Source organism: Nuphar pumila, chromosome 3 (assembly GCF_984573655.1).
Source record: "Nuphar pumila chromosome 3, dmNupPumi1.hap1.1, whole genome shotgun sequence".
Taxonomy (NCBI): domain Eukaryota; kingdom Viridiplantae; phylum Streptophyta; class Magnoliopsida; order Nymphaeales; family Nymphaeaceae; genus Nuphar; species Nuphar pumila.
The window spans coordinates 27937489-27962601 of NC_143251.1; the positions used below are offsets into that span (position 1 = coordinate 27937489).

The following is a 25113-nucleotide window of genomic DNA, read 5'->3' on the forward strand; positions in this document are numbered from 1 at the left end:
TGAAGCTTCATATCTAGGAGGTGTATCCATATAAACTTTTTCTTTTCGATCTCCATTTAAAAAAGCATTTTTTATATCCATTTGATAGATAACCCAACCTTCAACAACAACCATGGAGGTCTTAATCGAAGTTATCCTAGCTAGAGGTGCAAATGTTTCATTATAGTCTATTATGTATTCTTGTGCGTAACACTTGGCAACTAATCTGATCTTGTTCCTTTTTAGGGTCTCATCACTCTTAGTCTTAACTTTGTAAACCCATAAGCAACCTATGATTTTCTTACCTTTAGGCAAATGAAATATTTCTCTAAGTCTTAAAATTTTCAAGTGCTCATAATTCTTCATTCATGGCTTTTATGCATTTAGGATATTCCTTTGCCTAATTATGTGTGGCAGGTTCAAAGTAGGACAAAATCTTAGCTAGACAAGCTCTATATTATTGAGAAAAAAGATTCATATGAAATAAATCTATCCAGAGGCCGGATCTGATCTTCTAACACCTTCTAGTTGTTGGATTTCTAGGGTGGAATAATTTTCTAGAACACTTGGTTGTCTATCATTTGCACTGTCTTCTATATTAAATTACATTAGGTTCTTCTGATTCAATATTTTCACCATCTTGTAGATTGGGTTGAGGCTCGTCATTACTAACGTTCTTAAATAAAATCTCATTACTGTTTTAAGGTAATATCTCAAATAAAAAAGAATAACCAAAGTTCTTCTTAAGCACATTTTGAAAGAAACTTTCATTCTCTAAAAAATGAACATTCCTTGAAATATAAAGTATGTCTTTTTCCCAATCAAAACATTTAAATCCTTTTTGGGTTTCCCCATATCCAAAGAATGCACATGGTGTAGCATTAGGAAAGAGTTTGTCATTTTTGTTAGTGAGAAAAAAACACCTGCATAAAAAAATGTCTTAATCTAAGATAATTAGTATAAATTTTAATGAGTTTTTCATAAGCAGAAATATTTTGAAGCTTCGATGATGGAAGTCTATTAATAAGATATACAACAGTCACACAAGCTTCAACCCAAAAATGTTTTAGAACATTTTTTGAAATTAAAAGGGTTCTAGTGGTCTTAATTATTTGCCTATGTTTTCTTTCAGCTAATCTATTTTGTTGAGGTGTATAAGCACATGATCTTTGGTGTAAAATCCTATTGTTTTCAAAATGAGTTTTGAAATCACTTGACATAAACTCTCCCCCAGAGTCAGAGCGGAAGATAAAAATTTCAGTTTTAAATTGATTTTTGACAAGATTATCGTATTTTTAAAATTTTTCAAAAACTTAACTCTTGTGCCTATGAAAGTGTATTCAAGAAAATCTTGTATAATCATCAACAAAAATCACATAATACAAGTAATTACTTTTAGATAAGATAGAGGAAGGTCTCCATACATCCGAGTGCACTAACTCAAACAGTTTACCAGAAAAGGTCTATTTAGGAAGAAAATGACTTTCATTTTGCCAAGAATACACACAATGAAATTTTTCATTACAAAATTTGTTCAAATGTGGTATATGAGATATCTTTGATAAACTAAGATGTCCTAGTCTTTGATGCCACAAAACTATGTCTACATTTTGAATATTATAACAAAATTATCTTTTTGAAGCAAAAGACGATCCATGTAGTAGCGATTTTGTTTTCTATGCGCTTCCTCAATCTGCTTCCCGAACTGGAGATCTTGCACCAAACATTGCTTAGATGAGAATGTGACATTATACCCATGGTCGGTAATCTGAGAAACAGAGAGAAGGTTTAAATTTAATTTTGGAAAAAATCTAATTTTTGGAACAAAAATTTTTGAAATACTTTTGAAATTCTTAATGTCTTTTATATTAAGGACCCATCAATGATAAAAACATTGTTTTGCGTTGAATTAGTGTAACATTCGAAAAACAAAGACATATGTGGAGTCATGTGAAATGAGACTTTGAAATCTAAAAGCCAAAAAACCTTACCGGGAGGTGAAGATATAGAGATCTCGTCTCCCGAAAGAGAGGAAGCGGAGTTCTTAATTGGTGAATGAAGGGCCTCCATGATTTGAGAGAATATGATATCAGTGGATTTTGAATCCTCATTGGTTCCATATCTTTTTTCGTGAGACATTCCATATATGCTATCTTTTTGTCTTCTCTTCCTTTGAACTTGGGATAAAAGGGCTTGATGTGTCACGACTCTCCATAATTATGACATTATATTTCTTCTCTTGTCATCATATCTAGGTCTCCCATAACAAGGTTTTGAAAAATATAGTGGTTTGTGGACATTTGTATTGGTATCCGATCTTGACACGACCAAAACATTATCCTTGATCTCCTTATAATCAGACACATTTCAACCTTGTCTCCTCCGTACACACTTGAGCCAAGACCCCATACAAAGAGAGAGGATTTTCCCTATGGTGATATTGACCCAAACTTGTTCAAATTCGGGTCTAAGACCTCCAAAAAATTAGAATTGCTCCTCATGCTTGTATTTCTTCTATTCTTAAGCATCATTAGGTGTCTCCCATATAGGCTCAAGCTTAGCTAATTTATCCCAAAGTCTTTTGAAGGTACTATAATATTCTCTCACCGTTTTATCATCTCGTTTGCAACTATGTATTTTGTCTTTAAGATCCCACTTGTGAGCAATATCTTTTGGTTATATGTCTAATATATTTTCAAGCTTCATCGGCTCTTTCATATTCAAGAATATCGGAGCATGTCTCCTCATGCATACTAACCATAAAGAGAGAAGGAACTTTAATATGATACACTTTTCACTTTTTATAGGCTTTTTTTATAATCAAGCTTAGCTTTTTTCCCTTTCAACTCCCTTAAGGTTCTTTTCCTTAGATTCACCATCGGCTCTAACAACCCTTTTTTTGTGAGAATTGATTGTGGTTTCAATGCAGAACTATCAACAAATTACCACATATCTTTACCCATGGGGATCCTTTTCACCGCCGCTGCCCACATATTATAGTTTTCCCCATCAAATTGGATGGGGACAACCATTACAATTCCTTTATCAGTCAGCGGAAAAGAAAAAAGATAGAGAGACAAGAAAGAGAGGAAAGGCGAGAAGAAGATTGCAAGAAAGGTGTTGAAGAAGTTTGATGGCGTGCTTCTCAAGGCAACAAACCAATGTTTCACTAATCTCACATCTCTCTTGATCTGTTACAACTCAAGAACACCAAAGCTCTGATACCATGTAATGAAATATGACAAATACAAACAAATGCCACTTATGGGCATGCATAACATTGACAAATGGAGACCACTTATGGGTCAAAATACAATCACTTACACGATGCCACTTATGAGCAAGAGAGACGACATAAAAGATATAAATAATCTATTGAGAGAGTGCTTGAGAATAAGCATAAATAACAAGAGGGGGTTCACCCCTCTATTTATACACAAGAGGCAGTTTTAATAGAGTTGTTGGACCGTTCCAACGACTCTATTTTGTTGACTAGTAAAAAAAGAACCCAGCAACTATATTTGGTATTTTGACCAAATAGTCCCTATAAAAACAAAAAATGACAAAAAGAAAAGAATAAAGTAAAAGTACTAATGTTCTCTTAACGAGAACAACCTATTATAATGATTGAAATTACCAAAATACCCCTAATGCATCATTATATATATATATTAAATTGACAGTTGGATTAGGAGGAAGAATATCTTGGTACTATGGTTGTATTGGGTCAAACAATGGGTGGTATATATGGGTTGCAACAATCAAGGTTGTAAGTATTGTATCGTTAGTTATCTGTATGGATCGGGACCAAAGTAACACTATATCATAAATTTTTAATAAAAATTTCTAAAATTTTAAAAAAAATCTAGAAAAATCAGAAAAAAATAGCAAAAATTCTAAAAAAATCAGATCACATAAAAAATGATGAATTGCACAAAATACAACCATAAAATCACATATGAAGGCAATTACATAATTTAAATTAATAACAAACCATGCAACTAATAAATGACAATATAAATGAAAGGCAACTACATAGTTTAAATTTTAAACACAATTAAAGCCTTAATTAACAGTATTAAATTCACATCAAAGTCATACTTCAATAGTGACCCTAGTCGTGGTAAATTATCACTGCTTCTATAGTATTGGCATGCAAGATCATCTCTATGACATGAATGTTAAGACGACATCGAAGGATCTAAAATAAAACATAACTAATTAAAAAACTCAATAAGAAGCAAAGAATAAGAAGCACCAAAAACACTTTTCTTCAAAAACACTTTTCTTCAAAAACACTCAATAAAAAGCAAAAAATAAGAAGCACCAGACACACTTTTCTCCAAAAACACTCAATAAGAAGCAAAAAAATAGAGATTTTGTACCTTAACCCACTTTCTTGAATGAAAAATGGTGAAAATGCACTCTTGATAACATCACAAAAACCCTTTCCCTTACATGAATTGATCCCTAAATCGATCTCACAGAAGCTAGCATCGTGGGTTCCCTTCTAACGGACTCTAGACATATGGAGAACTTGGCCCTAAAGAGGCCTTTTAAACCCAAAATGAAAAAAAGACAACTTTTGACCTTTTTTAAGTGCACTGATACTGTATCGTACAATACAACACGACATATGGGTGTATCATACGGTACACACTCGTATCGCAATACGAGTGTGTATTGCATCACAAAACCCAAAAGTAATGATATGTATCGTATGATTCGTATCATATCGTATGATATGGTACGATACCTACAACCATGATGACAATAATCAATGGGTAACAGGAATAATCATTGTTTTAAAGGTAAGACAACAAAAACTGGATAACATTCGCTCAAGTATGAAAACATGATCTATGGGTGGGGTGACTGGACTAGTATTGGCTTGACATAGTACCTTGCAAGTAGGCTGGTAAATGAGCCAAACGAACTGAATAAGGCATGTTTGGACTCAGTTTGTTTACCAGTTGACTGAGCTTGTGACTCGGCTCGTGCTCTTGTTTACTTCAGCTGAGCCGAGCTCAAGCTCAGCTCGCGCCTGAACAAGACGAGCCGAATATGAGCTTGCTCATGGATCGGCTCGCTAGTTATACAAACTGATCATAAATGAGTTTCTGACGAGTGGAACTGAGCCTAGTCACAAGCTGATCAGTTCATTTACCTGCCCTATTTACATCTGATCTCCTTAGTACTCTTTTTTCTGGTCTTGAGTTGCACTTTATCACCAGCATCCACTGCTTAACTGATTTAACCCTTATGCTTGATTTGATTTCAAGGCTCGGGCAAAAAAAACATAGTTTGGACATTTGTCTGTATGTTGTCTCACGACTCTCACCTGCTGTTCTGACATTGCATGCATTTTTCAGACTTCTATTTGTACTTGGCAACATAGGGTTCCTGATTCCTTATCTACATGTGTTGGAAATGTGTTCCACCTTTTATTGATGTATGCATCTTTTATTGATGCATGCATGTTTCTTGGTTCTTCTATTTGATATATGATTTGTGGCCTTATGGTTCTTGCAAATGAAGCATTCTCTGTTCTCATGCCTTGCTGCCATAGATTTATTTGCGATGAAGAACACTTACTTTTCTAATCGATTGTTTCCCTTGTAGTATTTTTACAATTAATTTCCTATGTAAAAATTTAATCGTTGTAGTAATGCATTTAAATTTGAGAGAGCATCAGCATCTAAGAAACTCATGTACTGAAACCACTCCCCCCTCCTCCCAGCCTCTTTAATCTTTAATAACAAGCTATCTTGTTCTATCTGTAACACATTTCCTTCCTAGTTATCTTTGTTGCTTTCATGGCATATGCATCTGTAAGCAAGTTACTCTAGAACTTTATCTTTGAATTTACCAATATGCACTTATTGATTTGGCTTTGCTTCTAGAGGTTGATATAAATGATTTATCTTGTGTGATGCTGCAAGGGATGCTTGTTGTAGGGATACTGTAATTTTAGATGGTGAAAGCGTCAAATGGCATATTTGTTTGATATTTATGAATAATGAATTTGTCACATGTTTGTGATCTTTTTTTCTATGCAAAAAAAGTTAATTATTTAGCATGAAGTTTTCCTTTTAATAATTTCTTTATCAAAGCAAAAGAGATTAGGAGGCTCATAATCACTTGGGTTGACCATATGACTGGTGTGGACTATTGTTTTTTTTGGTGTGTGTGATTTGGGATGTCGTGCGTATACTTGGTGGCCTTTTCCTTGCTGGCTGCTACATTGGTTGGGTTCTGGACCTATGGATCAATAGGTTGCAGTAACAACAATTATGCTTCAAGAGAGAAGTGCAAAAAATGCGGGCAACCAAAGGAAGTGGCTGCAATGCCAGCAATTGCATTGGCTGGAGCTTCTATCCCAACTCATGCACATTATTTTGCCAGGTTACTGGGAGGACCGGAGTTAAAGATGAGTCAACCTGATCTGCAGCAGTCACTACCAACAGGGGTTGGTTGGCCATTAGGTACTGATAATAGATATGGACTTCAGACAGCATCTTCTTGGTCATTTGGTGGAAATAGTAGTGGTGGATATGTGAACAATCCAAATCAGCTTCTTGTGGTTCCTAAAGGATGGCGTAATGGGGATTGGATGTGTAACTGTGGCTTCCATAACTATTCTTCTCGTGCTCAGGTAACAGGTTACTTTTAGATGTATGTCTCTTTCATTATTTATGATCTGTGCGTGAACTGAATAGTCTTGTCATTCTTTGTTACAATAATGTTCCTAGATAGATGTGCTATTTCTGGTTACAAGCTAAACTGTGTTTATCTTGTTTTTCATTAGGGTTGATTGTAATTCACTTCATGTGAAAATCTTTTTTTTTTTTTTCAACTATTGTATCTTCTCTTGCTCTGAATAACTTATTTTTACTCTTAAATTGATTTTACACTTATTATGCTACTTTTAGAAGTTTTACGATAGTTCTTATGTCAAACTCGTTGTCACAGATAGGTTTAGTTGTATTGAGTTGTAACTAGGAAAACTGCATTGTGATTTGGATGGACTTGAAAAAACTTAGCAGTGACTCAACTGAACTTGGTTCTGACCCATCAGGCACTGATAAATTGAGTCTAAAATGGAAACTTGGAAGTGGTTCTATAACTGTTTTCCTTTTCTTTCAAATTCACAAGCCAAATGCTGACTCCGCAAACTCAGAATCCCTAGAGAAGTTGATGCAGGGCAGGATGGACCCAGGCCATACCCAAGACCCGTGACCCGGATCCAGTTCCTTCAAGAAGAAGATCCGGATCTCGTCTCGGGTCCATGACTGGACCCGAGACCCGGATCCGCCAGCTGACCATTTAAAACCCTCTCCTAGGGTTTTACGAAAAAAAAGAGGAGAAGAAGATTGATTCCTGGGCAGCAGCCTTTTCGTTCCAGCATTTTTTTTACTTTCTTTACCTATTGTCTGATTCCTTTGCATTGTTTGCTATTTTCATTTATCGTTCAACACTGTTATTCGTTCATTGAAGTTCTCTATTTTCAATAAAAGGAGGTTTAACGCAGTCACCATCATTTTGGGTGACTGTTTCTCTTATTTCTGGCCATTGCTGAATGTGAGAGTCACATTTCCTAATCCAGCCAGTAGATACGTTGCAGCCGACCGTCAGCCGCTGCATCAGAGTGGTATCAAAGCCAGCACCTATCCCCTCGTTCGCAAGATGGCTTCGGAGGTGAGGGGCGATCCGGCGACGGTGATCGAGCAAGAGGATGCCGGCAACGCAGATCTGATGCTGCGGATGATGGAGATGATGACGAAAATGCAGGAAAATGTGCTGCGTATCAGCCGGGACGTGGCAAGCATATCACGGCGACTTGATGGGGTCGAAGGGCGAGTCGCTGCCCTTGAGTCGCCGGTGGATCCCTCCGTGACCTCACGGCAAAGACTGGGGGCTGCGTTGGATGTCGTAGCAGACGTGGAAGCAGTCCAGCCGACGCCCTTTCAGCCCGACTGTGTCGCTGCCCCTCAACCAGCATTCCCCCCTCCATTCCCGGGTTCGAAAGCAGCGGCGTCACACGTAGTTGGTACCCTCCATCTGAACCAAGAAAATAGGACAGGGCAACCCCACGTCGAGGGTGCGGTATTGCCCTGGCCTCGAGTCACGGGGGCTATGCCGCAGGCAGGGCTGGGCCTGCAGGAACCCAGCGTCACGCCGAGTCCTGCTGCAGGTTTGGGTCCTAGTGCACCCCAGACCAGGTTTCGGTTTCCTGTGGGTTTGCCGTAGGTTGGGTTTGGTCCGCAAGAACCCAGCAGCACGCGGGACCCCGCTCCAAGCCCCAGCGCCGCGACCCGATCCGGGAAGGAGCTTGTTCTCCCTCATGGTCCCGCGCGCAGAGGCCTTGCGACGACCAACCAGTGGGTGGAACCTGGCGGACCCGTGTGGATGGGTCCGAACCCGAGAGGGTCCGGGCCAGAACATTTTTCAGCGGGACTCAAACCTGGATCTCGGGGACCACCCTTTGGGTCCCTGGGAGCGGGTTCGGGATCCGACCCCCCTTACCCAGCCAACCCAATTGGGTTTGGTTCGCGGTTCGTCCCGAATCAAACCCAACCCATTATTTTTAACCCCAAAATGGATCCAATACTGACCCAAACCCATATCGGCCCCGGACGGAGCTTTAGTTTGGATTTGAACCGGGTCAAAACCAGACCCTTAATCATATGGATCGTGGATCGAGTTCAAACCAAGCCTCTTATCCCCACAACTCGACCCTCGATCCAACCTATCCATATCTGGGTCCGACGAGTAGTTTAGGAACAAACCCGATCCACATCCCATCGGGCGAATCAACCCAACAATATACCAACCAGACCCTAGACCCAAACCAGAACCAAACCCTCAACCCAACTCTGATCCAGAATCCAGTACCATATCCGACCCAACTCCAGTATCCTAACCCAAACCCATATTATGTCATTCCTACCTGTTAAAATGTAAAACTGTACATATATGTATATATAATAATATTATATTATTATTATATATATATAAATACATTTTTCATTTCTTTCTTTTCTGTAATTTTTTTCCTTTATTTTTATTTTTTGTCTTTATGTCATCTAGTTCAGTTTGAACTAGAATGACTATTGCTAGTCAAGTCCTGTCCAGACTTGACTAGCAATAGAGCTGTTGCACTGACACATTCCAACAGCTCTAAATAGAGCTGTTGGACTGTGCCCAACAGCTCTATTGAGTCCTCTTTCAGCTGTGTATATAAAGGGGTGCAGCCCCTCTTGTATTTTACTCCAATGCTTCTTAAGCAATTGGTTTTTCATATCAATAAAGAATACATTTTTATTTTTATTTTGTTTCCAGTTATACCCTTTTTAAGGGTTATGCTTTAGTGTCATTCTTGACACTTGCTCTTGTTAATCTAAGCTCGTGTTTCGAAAATCCCCATTTCAATTCATGGTATCAGAGCCGCGGAAGTACTAAATCTTGAGGAAAAACTGCCTCGGTTTCCGTGCCCGTTTGCAAAAGTGTTCGCCACTTGAAGAGAAGTGTTTTATCACTTCATTGGAGAAGATTTCACATCTTGTTGTATTGTTTTTTTTTCTTTCTTTTTCATTTTCCTTCTTGTTTCTCTTCTATCCCTATTCTTTCTCTCTTTGTAATCGATGGATGACAATGATAAAGTCACCATCATGCCTATGAAACTAAGCGATACGAACTATGTAACATGGGCTTCAATCATGAAGCACCATATATGGGGAAAAGGCTTATGGGGGATTGTGGATGGTTTCGATTCGGAACCTAAGCTATCTCTTACTAAAAAGGAGGGAGATAAAGAGGTCCCTCTATCGGAAGAAGAGAAAATCAAGGCCATTGCCTCATACGAGAAGAAATGGAAAGAATGGAGAATATCTCATGCGAAGATAATGTCATGGATTATCAATAGCGTTGACATTAAAAAATGCTCAAGTCTTGCCAAATTTGATCATGCCGATAAGGCATGGGAATACCTTAAGAATATGTATTCCCTTAAAGATATTGCACACGTGTGCAACCTCCAAGAAAAAGTTCGAATGATGACACAAGGAGACAAAACTATTCGTGAATATTACAATGGGTTGTCCGAACTTTGGGAAGAACTTTCCCTTTTAGAACCAAAGTGGCATTGTGCCGAAGACATCGAGCTTCGTCAGAAACAACTCGATGCCGAACTTTTTTACCAGTTTATCACTGGATTAAGGCCGGAATTTGAAACCACTAAATTGGCCCTACTTCACCGGGGAAAAATTCCTTCTATTGTTGAAACTATTGAAGAGTTAACAATGGAAGAAAATCGTCTCCGGAAAGGTTCTTTAAAAATTGAAGATGATTCCGTTTTAGCCGTGTCTAGACCAGGGAATCATGTTCGATCATATAGGCCTCCTCACTTTAACCGACAAAATGGTGACTATGATAAGAAGAAAGTTATTTGTCATCACTGTCATGAATCGGGACACTATAGGCCACAATGTCCCAAACTTAAGGAGCTGAGAGAAAAAAGAGCTGCAATTGCTGGATCGGAGCCTAAAGATCAGGATGCACCAGTTTCCCTAGCCCAACTAATGGAGATTCTTCAGCCTCTCATCAAAGGTGCCTCTTCCTCATCTGAAGCTTCAACCGGCGCAGCAGCCTCATCTTTTTCTGATCTAGGTAAAATTTCTTGGCTTCTTGACTCTGGTGCATCTTTTCATATGACCCCAAATAATCAAAGTCTATCCAAATGTGTTAAAAATAAAACAAGTGTGTCAAAGGTCTTTACTGCTGATGGGACTTCTCTTGAAATAGAAGGAATAGGAAATTTTGAAAAAATTTATAAAACAATTTTTTTTTTATTCCAAAAATTAGACATGTTCCCAAATTAAATTTAAATCTTTTATCTGTATCTCAAATTTCTGATTATGGGTGTAATATTTCTTTTTCTTCTCATGGTTGTTGGGTACAGGATCGCCAGTCAGGCAAGCTGATTGGGGAAGGCCATAGAGAATGAGGACTCTATTACATGGATTTTTTGGAAATGCCGAAAAAAGTTTTTTGTTATAATATTCAAAAAAGAGTTGGAATTGTGGCATAAGAGACTTGGTCACCCACATATAGCCAAAATCCTACATTTTCCAAATCTAGGAAAATTTTGTAACTCTGAATCATTTGATTGTAAAGATTGTATTCTCGGCAAAATGAAAAGATTACCATTTCAGAACAAAACCTTTTTCTCTTCAAGACCACTTGAATTAATACACTCGGATGTTTGGGGTCCTGCACCAGTAATTTCTAAAGGAGGATTTGTTTACTATGTTATTTTTGTCGATGATTTCTCCCGACATACGTGGATGTACTTTCTCAAACATAAGTCTGAAGTATTTTCATACTTTCAAACTTTTCATAATATGGTTAAAAACAAGTTTCAAAATGATATTACTATTTTTCGCACAGATTCAGGGGGAGAGTTCTTATCCATAGATTTTCAAAATTATCTTAAATTGCATGGCATCACACATCAAAGATCTTGTCCTTATACACCTCAACAAAATGGACTGGCAGAACGAAAACATCGCCATATTATAGAAGCTGCCTTAACTGCCACATATCTCATTAATAGGATGCCATCTTCTTCGTTACAAAATATCACTCCCATTGAAAAACTTATGAACATTTCTCTAGACTACTCTAGACTAAGAATATTTGGGTGCAAATGTTTCATATTTACTGACAAAAATGATAAACTTTCCCCTCGTGCGATTCCCTGTGCCTTTTTAGGATATGCTGAAAACCAGAAAGGTTATAGATGTTTTGACTTCAAAAATAATAAACTATATGTGTCTAGAAATGTTTCATTTCTTGAAAAGGAAAGCTTCTTTGATTTTAGAAAATTAAAAGACGTCACTGAGTACTCCTTTTTGCTAGATCTAACATCAACATCTAATGAATATGACCTTGACTGTAACTTTGATGATGATCAAAGAATTATTGATCTGAATGTTGAAAATGAAGAAGTTCATAGAGATACTAGTATTCAATATTCCAGGCGACAAAAGTCTAATCCTCCATGTGCACTTGAGAAATATTCTAACATTCCAACTAGACAATCAATCCGAATCTCGAGGCCTCCAGGAAAGTTTGTATCATATGAGTCTTTCTCACCCACATATAGGGCAGTTATTGCATTAATTCACACATATGAAGAACCATCCACATATTTTCAAGCAAAAAATGATATGAAATGGATAGAAGCCATGAAAGCTGAATTAGATGCACTTGAAAAGGCTTCTACATGGAATATTCAAGATCTTCCTCCAGGGAAGAAAACTATAGGATGTCGATGGGTTTATAAAATTAAAACCAAGAGTGATGGTACTCTTGAAAGATATAAAACCCGTTTAGTAGCCAAAGGTTATGCCCAAGAATATGGGATTGATTATGAAGAAACCTTTGCTCCGGTGGCTCGTATGACTACTGTCCGAACCTTAATTGCCTTAGCTTCTATCAAAAAATGATCTATTTTTCAAATGGATGTCAAAAATGCTTTTTTAAATGGAAAGCTAGTTGAAGAAGTGTATATGGAACCCCCTCCTGGTCTAAGTATTCCTAAGGGTAAAGTCCTTCGCTTAGAAAAAGCTCTTTATGGACTTAAACAAGCACCAAAAGCTTGGTATGATAGGTTTAGTCGTGTTATGATTGATATTGGTTTTCAATTCTGTTTAACTGACACTGCTTTGTTTATTAAGAATTCTGATGCAGGGATCATTGTGCTTCTTCTCTATGTGGATGATATGATCATCACCGGAAGCGATAAACAGGGAGTTGAAACAATCAAAACACTTCTTAAATCTCATTTTGAAATGACTGATTTGGGCTTGTTGAGATATTTTTTAGGCATTGAAGTTGCTTATTCTCCTAGAGGATATTTATTATCTCAGACTAAATTTTCTTTTGATATTGTTTTCAGGTCTGGTATTACTGATGATAAGAAAGTCGACACTCCAGAAGTTGTTAATGTTAAAATGAAGATTGATGATGGAGAACTTCTTGCAGACCCTACTCCTTACAGACAGCTTGTCGGGGCACTTTCCTATCTATCCATTACCAGACCAGATATAGCACATGCTGTTCATACAGCAAGTCAATTTCAACATGCTCCTACTTCTGTTCATATGGGAGCAGTCATGCGTATTATCAGATACATCAAGTCCTCTCTTTCACGAGGACTTTTCTTATCTTCCTCCTCTTCTCTTGATTTAATTGCATATACTGATGCTGATTGGGGCGGTGATCCCAATAACAGACACTCAACCACTGGCTTTTGTGTCTTTTTAGGGGAATCATTAATCTCGTGGAGGTGTAAAAAGCAGCAGAAGGTATCTCTCTCATCCACCGAAGCTGAATACAGAGCCATGACAACCACGACCATGGAAGTAGTTTGGCTCCGACGACTGCTTGCTGACATGGGAGTTGAAGCAACAAAGGCTTCACAAATGTGTTGTGACAACAAAAGTGCGATCTACATTGCCAGTAACAGAACATTCCACGAACGCACCAAACACATCGAAATGGATTGTCACTACGTCAGAGAGGAATATCTACACGGGATAATTGATCTGCCATATGTCACTTCAGAATATCAGTTAGCAGACTTCTTTACAAAGCCTCTCGCTGCTCCCCGATTTCACTTTCTCTTAGACAAACTTTCGCTCATTGTACCGTAAGTTTGAGGGGGAGTGTTAAAATGTAAAACTGTACATATATGTATATATAATAATATTATATTATATATATATATATAAATACAATTTTCATTTCTTTCTTTTCTGTAATTTTTTTCCTTTATTTTTATTTTTTGTCTTTATGTCATCTAGTTCAGTTTGAACTAGAATGACTATTGCTAGTCAAGTCCTGTCCAGACTTGACTAGCAATAGAGCTGTTGGACTGACACATTCCAACAGCTCTAAATAGAGCTGTTGGACTGTGCCCAACAGCTCTATTGAGTCCTCTTTCAGCTGTGTATATAAAGGGGTGCAGCCCCTCTTGTATTTTACTCCAATGCTTCTTAAGCAATTGGTTTTTCATATCAATAAAGAATACATTTTTATTTTTATTTTGTTTCCAGTTATACCCTTTTTAAGGGTTATGCTTTAGTGTCATTCTTGACACTTGCTCTTGTTAATCTAAGCTCGTGTTTCAAAAATCCCCATTTCATTTCACTACCCACCTAGAACCCGAGACCCATCCCTCTTACTTGGGACCTCCTGTCATACCGGTGCCACAACGTCGACCACAGATGGCTCCCGCCCACGGGCCAGCCAGACCGAGGTAGACTCAGCAGGGTCCGGCGCCACCAGAGCGCCGACAACAGGTTGTCGGAATTCGCCAACCCCAGCAACCAGGCGAACAGGACCACGAAAATGGAGCAGTGTGGGATGATGACACCTTCTGGAACGGGCATCCTGCAGGAATGGTAGGGGCCCGACAGCAGAGAGCACCAGAGCGCCCCTCCACATATGAGGTGAAGTTAGAGCTTCCAGAGTTCTCAGGTCGGTTCGATGCAGAGCAGTTCTTTGATTGGTCATATGCCGTCAAATTCTTCTTCGACTACCACGATGTCGCCGAGCACCATCGTGTCTCCCTAGCCTCTACTCGGTTGAGAGGCCTAGCACAAACATGGTGGGTTGAGATGCAACGGTCGAGGGAGCGACATGGATTAGAGCGTGTACAGACTTGGGAAGAGATGCAGAGATTGATGCAATCAAAATTCGTGCCTTCAGATCACGCTGAGACAGCGTACAAGGAGTATCTAACTCTGCGTCAAGGCACCAATACTGTGGCGGATTACACTGCGGAGTTCCATCGCCTTTCCCTACGAGTGCAGATCGAGGAGACCGCCCGCCAGCAGGTCACGAAGTATATTTTTGGTCTCCGTCCTGCTATTTCTGACGACTTCAGTTGTATCACAGTCGAGTCACTGGATCAGGCAAGTAGTTATGCTATGAATGTAGAGGAGAAACTGAAAAGGAGACAGAAACATAGGACATCCCGTAGTAATCAGTCCAGTCAATCCAAGTCGAGTTTCCCAACTAAGGGAGCGAGCTCCCCTAGGAAGGAGGACTCAAAGTCTACCCCTAGCGCAGAATTTAGCAAACCTGATCAATCTGGATCCGCGTACCACACCAGATCCAAGGGTAAGCCCAATGAGTCCATTGTTCGTTGTTTTAGGTGTCAAGAGTTAGGTCATATTGCGTCTAAGTGTCCCACCATGAATAAGAACACTCATCTAGCAGAGGGCATTGTTGAGTCTGCGTTCGATAGTGAGAGCGAGGGTGAGTCGCTTGTTGAGGGGAATGACGAGGTGAAAGTCGTTGAGTTTGATGGCAGCATCGAAAATTTGTTAACCATCCGTCATGTGTTGACCACATCCCGAGAGTTGGCCCCCACAAAATGGTTGCGAAATAATATTTTTAGAACCCGATGTAAGTGTGAGGGGCGTGCATGTGACGTTATCATTGATACTGGAGCGTGCGAGAATATGGTGTCCGAGAGTGTCGTGTCCACCTTGAACCTAAAAACAGAAAAATTGTCCCAACCTTATAAAATGGCATGGTTCAAGAAAGGCAACGAGGTGCCCATCACCCTGCGTTGTCTAGTTCGGTTCTCTATGGGGGAGCATTACCACGATGAAGTGTGGTGTGACGTGGCGCCCATGAGTGTGTGTCACATCCTATTGGGACGTCCCTGGCAGTTTGACCGTAAGACCATCCATGATGGCAGTAGGAATACGTACACATTTGTCTTTTAGGGTCATAGGATAGTTCTCCTTCCCACCAAGGAGACCAGGTTGCCCCGGCTAGCGGGCCTAGCTGACCGATCTTCCCTCCTTGGGCTGCCCGAAACTTGGTACCTTTCTCCTACATCTAATGTGTCTGATCTATGTGCTTACTGTGGAGACAAGTCGTCAGAGCCGACTTCTTTCCCACCAGGGGAGAATGATGCAGGGCAGGATGGACCCAGGCCATACCCCAAGACCCGTGACCCAGATCTAGTTCCTTCAAGAAGAAGATCCGGATCTCGTCTCGGGTCCATGACTGGACCTGAGACCCGGATCCGCCAGCTGACCATTTAAAACCCTCTCCTAGGGTTTTATGAAAAAAAAAGAGGAGAAGAAGATTGATTCCTGGGCAGCAGCCTTTTTGTTCCAGCATTTTTTTTACTTTCTTTACCTATTGTCTGATTCCTTTGCATTGTTTGCTATTTTCATTTATCGTTCAACACTGTTATTCGTTCATTGAAGTTCTCTATTTTCAATAAAAGGAGGTTTAACACAGTCACCATCATTTTGGGTGACTATTTCTCTTATTTCTGGCCATTGCTAAACGTGAGAGTCACATTTCCTAATCCAGCCAGTAGATACGTTGCAGCCAACCGTCAGCCGCTGCATCAGAAGTTTAAGACCATAATGTAGTTCCTCCTTTAGAGAAAATATACATGGAAGCAACTAGTTTTGTCATATCACAAACACTGGATCACCTTAGTTATAAAAACTTTGAAAACATTGTGACTTGTTACTTAACTCATTCAGTCTTGACTTGGAGATCATACAGGTCATTATAGATGATGGCAAAGATGTCAGTTGAATCAAGAACTTAAGTAACATTTGATGTTTTAACTAGTGTCCAAATGTCAAAAATTTTCATAATACTTGTGTGCATCGAGATTCAACAGCCATGTGTAAGTTTAATTCCAAAACTCAGCTATGGAAAGGAAACATTGTTGTGAACCTGTGATACTAATCAAGTAAAAAAGGATTCTCAATGTAAGAAACAAATCACAAATATATAATGATAAACACTAGTAATTAGCAAAAAGTTAACATGAGAACTGGTACATGCACAAATACTGCAAAGAAAATCATACCCTTTATATTCCCAGTTCATATCCACTATGTTCATTGTCTGCAGCCAAACAAAAAAGGAAATATGATGGCAGATATATGCAAACCAGGTCAGCCAACTAGGTGGGGGGGGGGGTGTAGAGAGAATTGATCCAGGCTTTGATGAGCCACCAGGTTAATCCATGTGGTTTTTAATTGTTGGAAATTTAACAATTGCTGCAAACTTACATAGCTGTGGGGTAGATCATTGTTAATGTTTATGTGGCTTATCAAAAGCATGTGAGCTGCAGTCCATATTGTCTGGACTGGAGCATGATTGAGATACAATGTTATCAGCTTTCATTCATGTAAAAGCTGCGATAATCTTCCATGATATTAGGCTAGTTTGAAAACTTTCATTAAGGAGGAATCCTCAACCAGATACTTTGAGCCTGTAGCTTGACCAAGTCTTTATTCGGAATTAACTGTCCCTAGTTTAACTTTCTAGACATCATCAAGCTAGGTCTTATTACCACTTTTTGAGTTTGCTTCATGAAGTATTATTCTTGTTAATCACTAAAGTCTAACTAGTTACTCGACATGTGCAGTGTAAAAAATGCAATGCTTCTTTGCTACCTGGAGTACCCTCTTCAACAGCTGGTCCTGTGTCTACTGATTTGTTTCCCAGTAAGTTGCTTCTTGGTGATGCATGTATGTTTGATTATTTATCTTCAAGGGCTGAAGGGAGGCCAACATGTTGGGATTGCATGTTGTTACAGCTGGATCATAGAACAGGTAGTTGTGTGTTCTATGCATAGTCACAGATATTGGTGATATTTTTCAAAATATCGTGATATTATAGCTGTATTTTCAGCGAACGGTATTATAGGTAAAATATTGTGATATTTTGAAAATATTGCCAAATTGATTATATCGTGATATTATCATGATAATATCACGATATTATCAATTATTTTTACTTTTTTTATTTTCTACATTTTTAATTTGTTTTCTTCTTTACATTTTTTACTTATTTATTTTATTATATACACATTTTATTGTCTAAACATGATATTCTTTTACTTATTTTTGTTAATTTTACAATTTTTTTAAGCCCCAAGATTTATCACCTAACCTATAATATCGTGAGAAATAGCCTCGCTGATATATAGCCCATACCGATATTTGTGACTATGGTTCTATGGCATCATTTACTGACATTAAGGACTTCGAGCTGGTGCATAGTTCAATTGGAGATATGAAAACTACTTGAGGCATTAATTTTTGTCTGATTTTAATGGAGGGGATCTTGTTATGCAACTTATTAATTGCTATTAAAATGGCAGAGAACTATTATATGCTGTTGTCTACAACTTTAGTCTTTTATCTTGTTAAAGTTTGTAGGTTATCTCACTAGTATTTTGTGGATATTACTTACATTCAAATACTAATCTAAATCTTGCATCTTTATGGCTTAAAATGACAGTGTTTACATGGTTAAACATTTTCTCCATAGATTAATATTGTATGCCAGCTGTAAGTGTGCCCTGTCATCAACTGATGTTTCTCATGTGCACATCTGTTGTCCATCCATGCCCACATCTAAAGAGTGTCTTCCTCTTTAACCACAACTCTTTTCGGTTGATATTGCCATTCTGTTAAGTCTGCAGTAATCAGATGACTGCCTTGTATGACTTGCATACCACTTAATGCTGCCAGTGGGTCAGATCCTGAGTCAGTCTGAATCCTAGTTTACGGGATTTCTCTGCCAGTTTTTAGCATCTCATTTGGATGGGATCTAGTGAGTGGAATCAATTGGATTCATTTTTGGTGTAACTGCCTTATCTGGGTTACATAAGCCAGATCAAGTTCGCTTTTCCTGTTTTATGACTTTGGTATGACACAGAATGCTCTTGATCCATAATTTCTTGCATATACTTTCATTGTGTTACTCTCTCTCTGATCCACAATTTCTTGTCTAATACTCTCATTGTGTTGCTCTCTCTCTCTCTCTCCATGCATTTATTCAAAAGCTGGGTGTCAAATTTTGATATTGCAGCATTGGGAACAAACCGTCTTGCATCAGAAGAATTTGTTAATGGCTGGGACAGCAAGCGACTGAATGCAGGGGATATAAACAGCCATATCCTGGTATTAATGGGCATTATAATTTTCTTCTAAACTAATTTAAGAGTTGTTGCTTTTTCTAACAGTATCTTTCTGCTTAAAAAAAAGACAACCGGCCAGCAGGTTTCTTATGGAGGGCTTGCACAAACGGCTGGAGCCAGTAATGATCAAACATCCAATTTGTATGCCAGCTTTTCTGGTGGAAGCTCTGCAGCTATTCCTAATTTGCATATGCATATGCAGTCATCACAGGTGGTGACAGTCCCAACAATTCTGGGAAAAGGGTAATTAAAGTTTCTGGTTATCTGATTTTACAGAGATATATGGTTAGCAGTTGCATTTCCTTGTTATTTATGAATATGATAATTTTAGCAACCTATTACCAAGTTCGGTTATTGTTGTGTTCTTCCAGTGGATGCTGTTGCAATATTATTGTTGATATGCCACTGGATTGTCTTATCTTATTATTTGTATTTTAGATCAACCAGTGTGCCCCTTTATTCACATCTTATTGCTAATAATATGTATGGCTTCTTTTCCAATCTCATAATGTTGGTTCTGTATTCTAAATAAATGAACTGGATTGCTGTTTTCAGAGTGGAAGGTGGGACTTCTTAGAGCAGAATGTGAATCTAGAGCAATGATGTGCTTGCTTGTACATATTAGGAATGCAAATGAAAATGTGCTTGCAGAGATGATCAAGCATATGTGTGAGCGTGTGAATGCTTTCAAGATCCATTATGTTTATGTGTTTGTTAAAAATCATCTTCATTTCCTTCCTTTAGCCATTATACGTGTTTAAATGAAAATATTTCTAAAATATATTTATTATGATATTATCACAATATTTTTCCTGAAAATTCTTTTTATTTTTTCAAGAAGTGCTGAGGTTTTCTATTTCAGTTTCTCAAGTAAAATACTCACTAATGTTGTGAGAATGCTATTGGTGAATATGTTTGCAACTGAATCTTTATTTTTATGTTGTCATGTTTAACAGTTTGTATTGCTAGTTACCATGTGAAGACATAGGAAGAGCTGCTATATTTCCAGGTTTTCATCATTTGCAAGCATGCTAGTAAGATTGAAGGAACTATCATGAAAATACATACAGATGGATCTATATCTTGTATGACCCTTTTCCAAGGTCATTTATATCTTTTACGAGCCTTATTTGAAAATGTTGCAAAAGGTGCTCATGTCATAGCTTGGAGAAAGCTTTTGCTGGTTATTAGTTTATTGAACAGGTAGAAGCTCAAAACTTGAGTCCCCAACTTTAATAATTAAACTTCGAAAAACATCGTATTTAATTATATGTACCAACTTTTTCAGTTATAAATTTATTTATGGCATCATCGTTTATGTTACTTATCTCGTGTTTGTGTTCTTGATGCCCTTGATTTTCTTTTTATGTTAAGGTTTCTTCTTAGTGGCTTAGGCTCCAAAACTGGGATAACATTGGGATTGTTTAGACTTTTTTTTCTTAATCCAAGTGCACTTGCGACCCTCTACTGTACTTATAAAAATTATCTTTTCATAAGAAACTAGGGATCAAGTTTTTTGTTGAATACTTCTCTCTTTCTGGATTTTTTTTCTTTTATCCAATCCTTTCTTCCATCCTCCACTGCCGACCCCAGCTATTTACCTGTTTGCATCATTCAATTACTACACATGAACTATCACCTTCCTATTTTTCTTGCTGAAACTCCATTTTAACCTATTATGACAGTAGTATTGTCCAACTTGTTTTACAACTGCGCAGTTTATTTGTTGACTGCTAAACTGCCTACTTTCAATTGCCCCTATCTCACAAAAAAGGCATGCATCCTTTTTCCCCCCATATACTTATGTACCTATAAAAAAACACAAATATTTGGTGTACATTCTTTATTTAGTCATCTAAGACTGGTGCAGAATTACGTGTAAACTGTCATGTTTGCTGCATAATGAAACAAGTCAGCAGAGTAGAGGTCAGCACCACCATCACCCTCAAACACTGAAATATGCCAAAACCTTGTCCAAATATGGTTTTAACTGTGGTAACCCTAGGTCATTGGAAATGTCTGTTTGAATTCTTGAACTTTGTGATAGAAATCAGAGACACAATTTACTCGAATAAAGACAAGTTCTCAACCCTATGCTAGTTTCAGCAATGTGAAATTTTGAAAAGCAAATCAAGTTTTCATTCTTATGGTTTATAGTAAAGGGAAATGATTTCTTTATGATCAAGGACACAATCCTTAATCATAATGGAAATATCATCATAACACCACTTAAGACATTGTTAAAAAGTAAATTGTAACGCCACAAAACTGGACAATGTCTTCGTTTCTCTGATCCTGTTTGTCCACAAAACTGGACAATGTCTTCGTTTCTCTGATCCTGTTCCTCTTTACTTTTACAGTACAGTACCTGCATCTATGATGGTTACTTTCATGATGCTGTTTTTTTGAAGTCATGACCACAAAATCATTACAGCTTCCAATTCTTTATTTGATGATGAGCGACAGTACTTGGTATTGTTGAGAAATACATTGTATAATATGTGTTGTACATGCCTTAGTGCTACCCCTTCTTATGTCTATGTGATTACTTGAGGGTATTTCTGTAAGGTAGCAATAGGAGCATAGTCAAAGATTTTTGTCCTGTAGTGCAGCTGGGGAGGTCGACTCCCTTAAGTGTTGTATCTCTTTCTTTTCAGCTTAATGAAACTTCTAGTTTCTTTTTTTCCTTCTTTGTACCTTCATGAATTCTTGAGCTCTTAGAGGCATGATATGTGATCAAGTTTTGCCAGTGAATTTTATTCTATATGGATGCCATATGAGCATTATTTGGTTAAATTCTTTGACTTTAGTGAGCATAATGTATAATGTTGAGGTTTTCATGTATGTACGATTGTGGTGATTTAGTTGTTTGTCTAAGCTGTATAGTGTTTGCCCGAACTCCTGATTATGTAGTTCATGTTTTCGTCTCAACAGTGCAAAGCAATGGCGAAATGGGGATTGGATGTGTACAAATTGCAATAATCATAATTTTGCATCTCGACTGCATTGTAACAGGTTTGTCTCTATCATTCGTAGTAATTAACAATATATGTGAAATATGACATTCTGATTGATTGATAATGAATGCATTGAAGCGCAGAAACTCTGACTTCCTTAAAATGCATAGTTAAGAAGGATATTTTAGTAATAAGAAAAATAAGTTGATAAATTATTTAAAATTTAAACATGTAACTACAACTGTCAAAATAACCCATTAGAGTTGATGTCAGTTCTTTTTTTAGACGATCATATGATGGATGTTACTTACATACACACTACATGTGGACTTGCACAAAATTCGCTGTGTTTCTCAGAAAAATTAGGTAGGTCTAACATGTTCTGAACTCAGGAGTCCTTATGATTAAGATAAAAACCTTATGGTGGAGAATCGAGCTCTGTGCTGTTAAACATAATAGCCTGCATCTTTGAGTGTTGATCTACTTACATTAGGAAGCCATTGAGTTATTGCTACTACCACTACCAGGCTCATGCTATAGATGGGCATTATGTGTAATAGATGATACTATGTGCAATCCTCAAGTCATCATCCCCATATCCTATTGCTATGACCATACAAAACCATGCTATTGATATTGCTATCTAGGATGCTGATGCTGTGGACTCTACGCATGATAGGTGGAATCATTATCATGTGCTGTTATCCTCAATCATCCTCATCACATCTTTGTCTTCGTACACCACCACCATCACCATGCACAATCAATAATCTTATCGTGATAAATAAGGCCAATATGGTCATCCCACCTTGTGTTGCTGCCATTAGCCAATCACAATGGGATATGTTGTTAGATCTTCTGCAGTGCTTCATTATAATTTCTTCCTTTGGGTCTTTGCAGCTGCATGGATTTCTCTTGAATCTTGTGAAGTGGAAAAAGCTGATTCCATTTGAACAATAACTGCGTTATTTTTCCATTCCTTATTGGCATCCTTCAGCATATACTTCTTGCATGTCCACGGACATTCCTGTGCTTGTACCTTACTTTATAGCATGCAAATGTGTTATGCCACAATATTTAGAGCTTGAAAGTTCGTTCTTTTGTAGGTGCAACAGTCAAAGAGATGCGATTACTCAGACGGTAAATGTTGTTTAATTGGTTTTTGCGAGGCATTGGGGCTGTTTGTATTCTATAATTTTGATAGGAGATGAGTGAGGTCTTATTTTTCCTTTTGGGTATGTAAGAGTGAATTTTCTGATTGCTTGTTTAACAGACTATTCACATACATTATGTTAGATTGAATAACTACTTTGTTGAAGAATGAAATGATATTTTCAGTGATGTATTTGTCCTTTATAAATACCCTTAATATGCTACCAGTGGCTACCATATACCTCATGAAGCATAAAGCTCTTTTGCCAGAACAAAGCAAGAGCAGATAATGGTATGGTTAACCGGACTGAAGAAACTGATGATGTTTGAGTTCCATGTTCCTCAATCATCTAATAATCTTGCTCTTAAAAACGACCAAAATACCTGGTTACCCACCAAGTTACGTGTCGTTAAGTTGCTCACACCCAGAAATGGGCTAACCCTGCTTGCTAGTTTGTGATCTGAATTTAAGTCTGTTGGTATATGATGATGCGAACAAAACGCCAGTGTCCTCATGTTTACTTGTGAAGCTTCATTACTTTAAGCCTAATATGCAGTGAACTGCATTTTTAGCTGTTAACATGGTTCAGTTATTAGGGCACTGTACCTTATTGAACACCCAATTAACCTGAATTGCGGTAAGCCTCACTATTCCGTGGAGCATCGTCTGATTTAGGTGAGGTGTTAAGGCTTTAGCATTGTCTGATAGACCTAATCACTAGATCATGTCATGAGGAATGAATAGGCACTCCATTAGTGAGGTAACTTGTTGCACTAAATCATGTGTGATCTTAGTAAAGCTGAACTGCTTTAGGCTGCTTTTTCTTTTATAATTATATGTGTTTCTTGTGAAGTTTTAGTGCATTCTTAATTCGTAGTTTCCTTTGAAAACTTGTATACAAACCAAAACCTCTTAATCTAATGCATGTTGTTTCACTAAAAGGGCCATGAAGATAACTTCTTCATGATTAGATTCCACAAACATTTAGTTGAATCATTTGAAAATCAATGGTTTTTCTAGATAGATAGTCCGTGGAGTGTACCAAAGCTCCTCATTTTTGTGGAACAGATCGTAGGGCAACACAAGATTTTGATTCCATTTGGCGGGACTTGTATCAAGCCCAGATGGGACTTCAGATCAGATCCACATTTTCCTTTGCATTATGTGGATCCGTCCAAACAGATGATGATTATTGGCCACACAATGGTGGGACCTACCCAATTCTATGATGAATCATGCATTGATTTGATTGGCCGGCTGGGGGATAGCCCCTTGGGATTCCCCTTATAATTACATGAGGGATCCCAGATCGCGAATCTGAGAATCAGTGTTTGAGAAGCCTCCGATCATGGCATGGGGCCTGTGCCACATCAATATGCTCCACACTACAGATCTTCGAATATGAGTTGAGTCGTTCGAACGCATTCTTTAGCCTTTAGGGGCCATTTGATTGTGCAGACAGGACTGTGTAGAACAGTCATGTTTTGATGATGCTGACATGGTGCAGAGGTGTCTTGGCCAAGCAGAGTTTTGTCCCAGGTGTTCTGTTTTTTTTTTTGTTCCAGTTGTCCCGAATGCCACTGTTTCAGGGGGAGGGGTGGAACACTGCAGGACACCTAAAAGGTATCCCGCTGGATGCATGAGGTGCCGTGTTTCAGGTGTCTTGCTCGTCGTGGTTTGCGTGGGGTGGGTTGGGGTAGGGTGTGGACAGCAGCAACACACGGATGTTGCTGTCCGTGCAATCAAACACCACCGGCCAGGTGATATACAGCTGGGGTGTTCTCGACAAACGTGCGGAGCCTGGCAGCGTTTGTCCAGCCATTCAAATGCGCCCTTAGTTTTTCTCTGTATTTGATAATTGAGAACTTGTCTGTACGTTGGTTATGTCTTGGCCTTATTATGGCTCATGCCACACAGTCAAGGGGTTTTTAGACCATGACACTAGGCCTAGTCACTAAACCAAACGTAGGTCTGCCATCCCG

The 25113-nt window shown here is 38.3% G+C and overlaps 1 protein-coding gene across 1 annotated transcript in view; it reads left to right on the plus strand.

Annotated features, from left to right (window-relative positions):
• Positions 1-23317, plus strand: part of LOC149842410 (uncharacterized) — a 40400-nt gene extending 17083 nt beyond the window's left edge. The window contains exons 2-7 of the mRNA XM_089999138.1: positions 6255-6634; positions 17462-17540; positions 18913-19004; positions 19089-19264; positions 21956-22036; positions 23085-23317. Coding sequence (XP_089855264.1) covers positions 6255-6634; positions 17462-17540; positions 18913-19004; positions 19089-19264; positions 21956-22036; positions 23085-23133 — 857 coding nt within the window. The 3' untranslated portion in view covers positions 23134-23317. The remainder of the gene's footprint in view (positions 1-6254; positions 6635-17461; positions 17541-18912; positions 19005-19088; positions 19265-21955; positions 22037-23084) is intronic.
• Positions 23318-25113: the final 1796 nt, after the last annotated feature.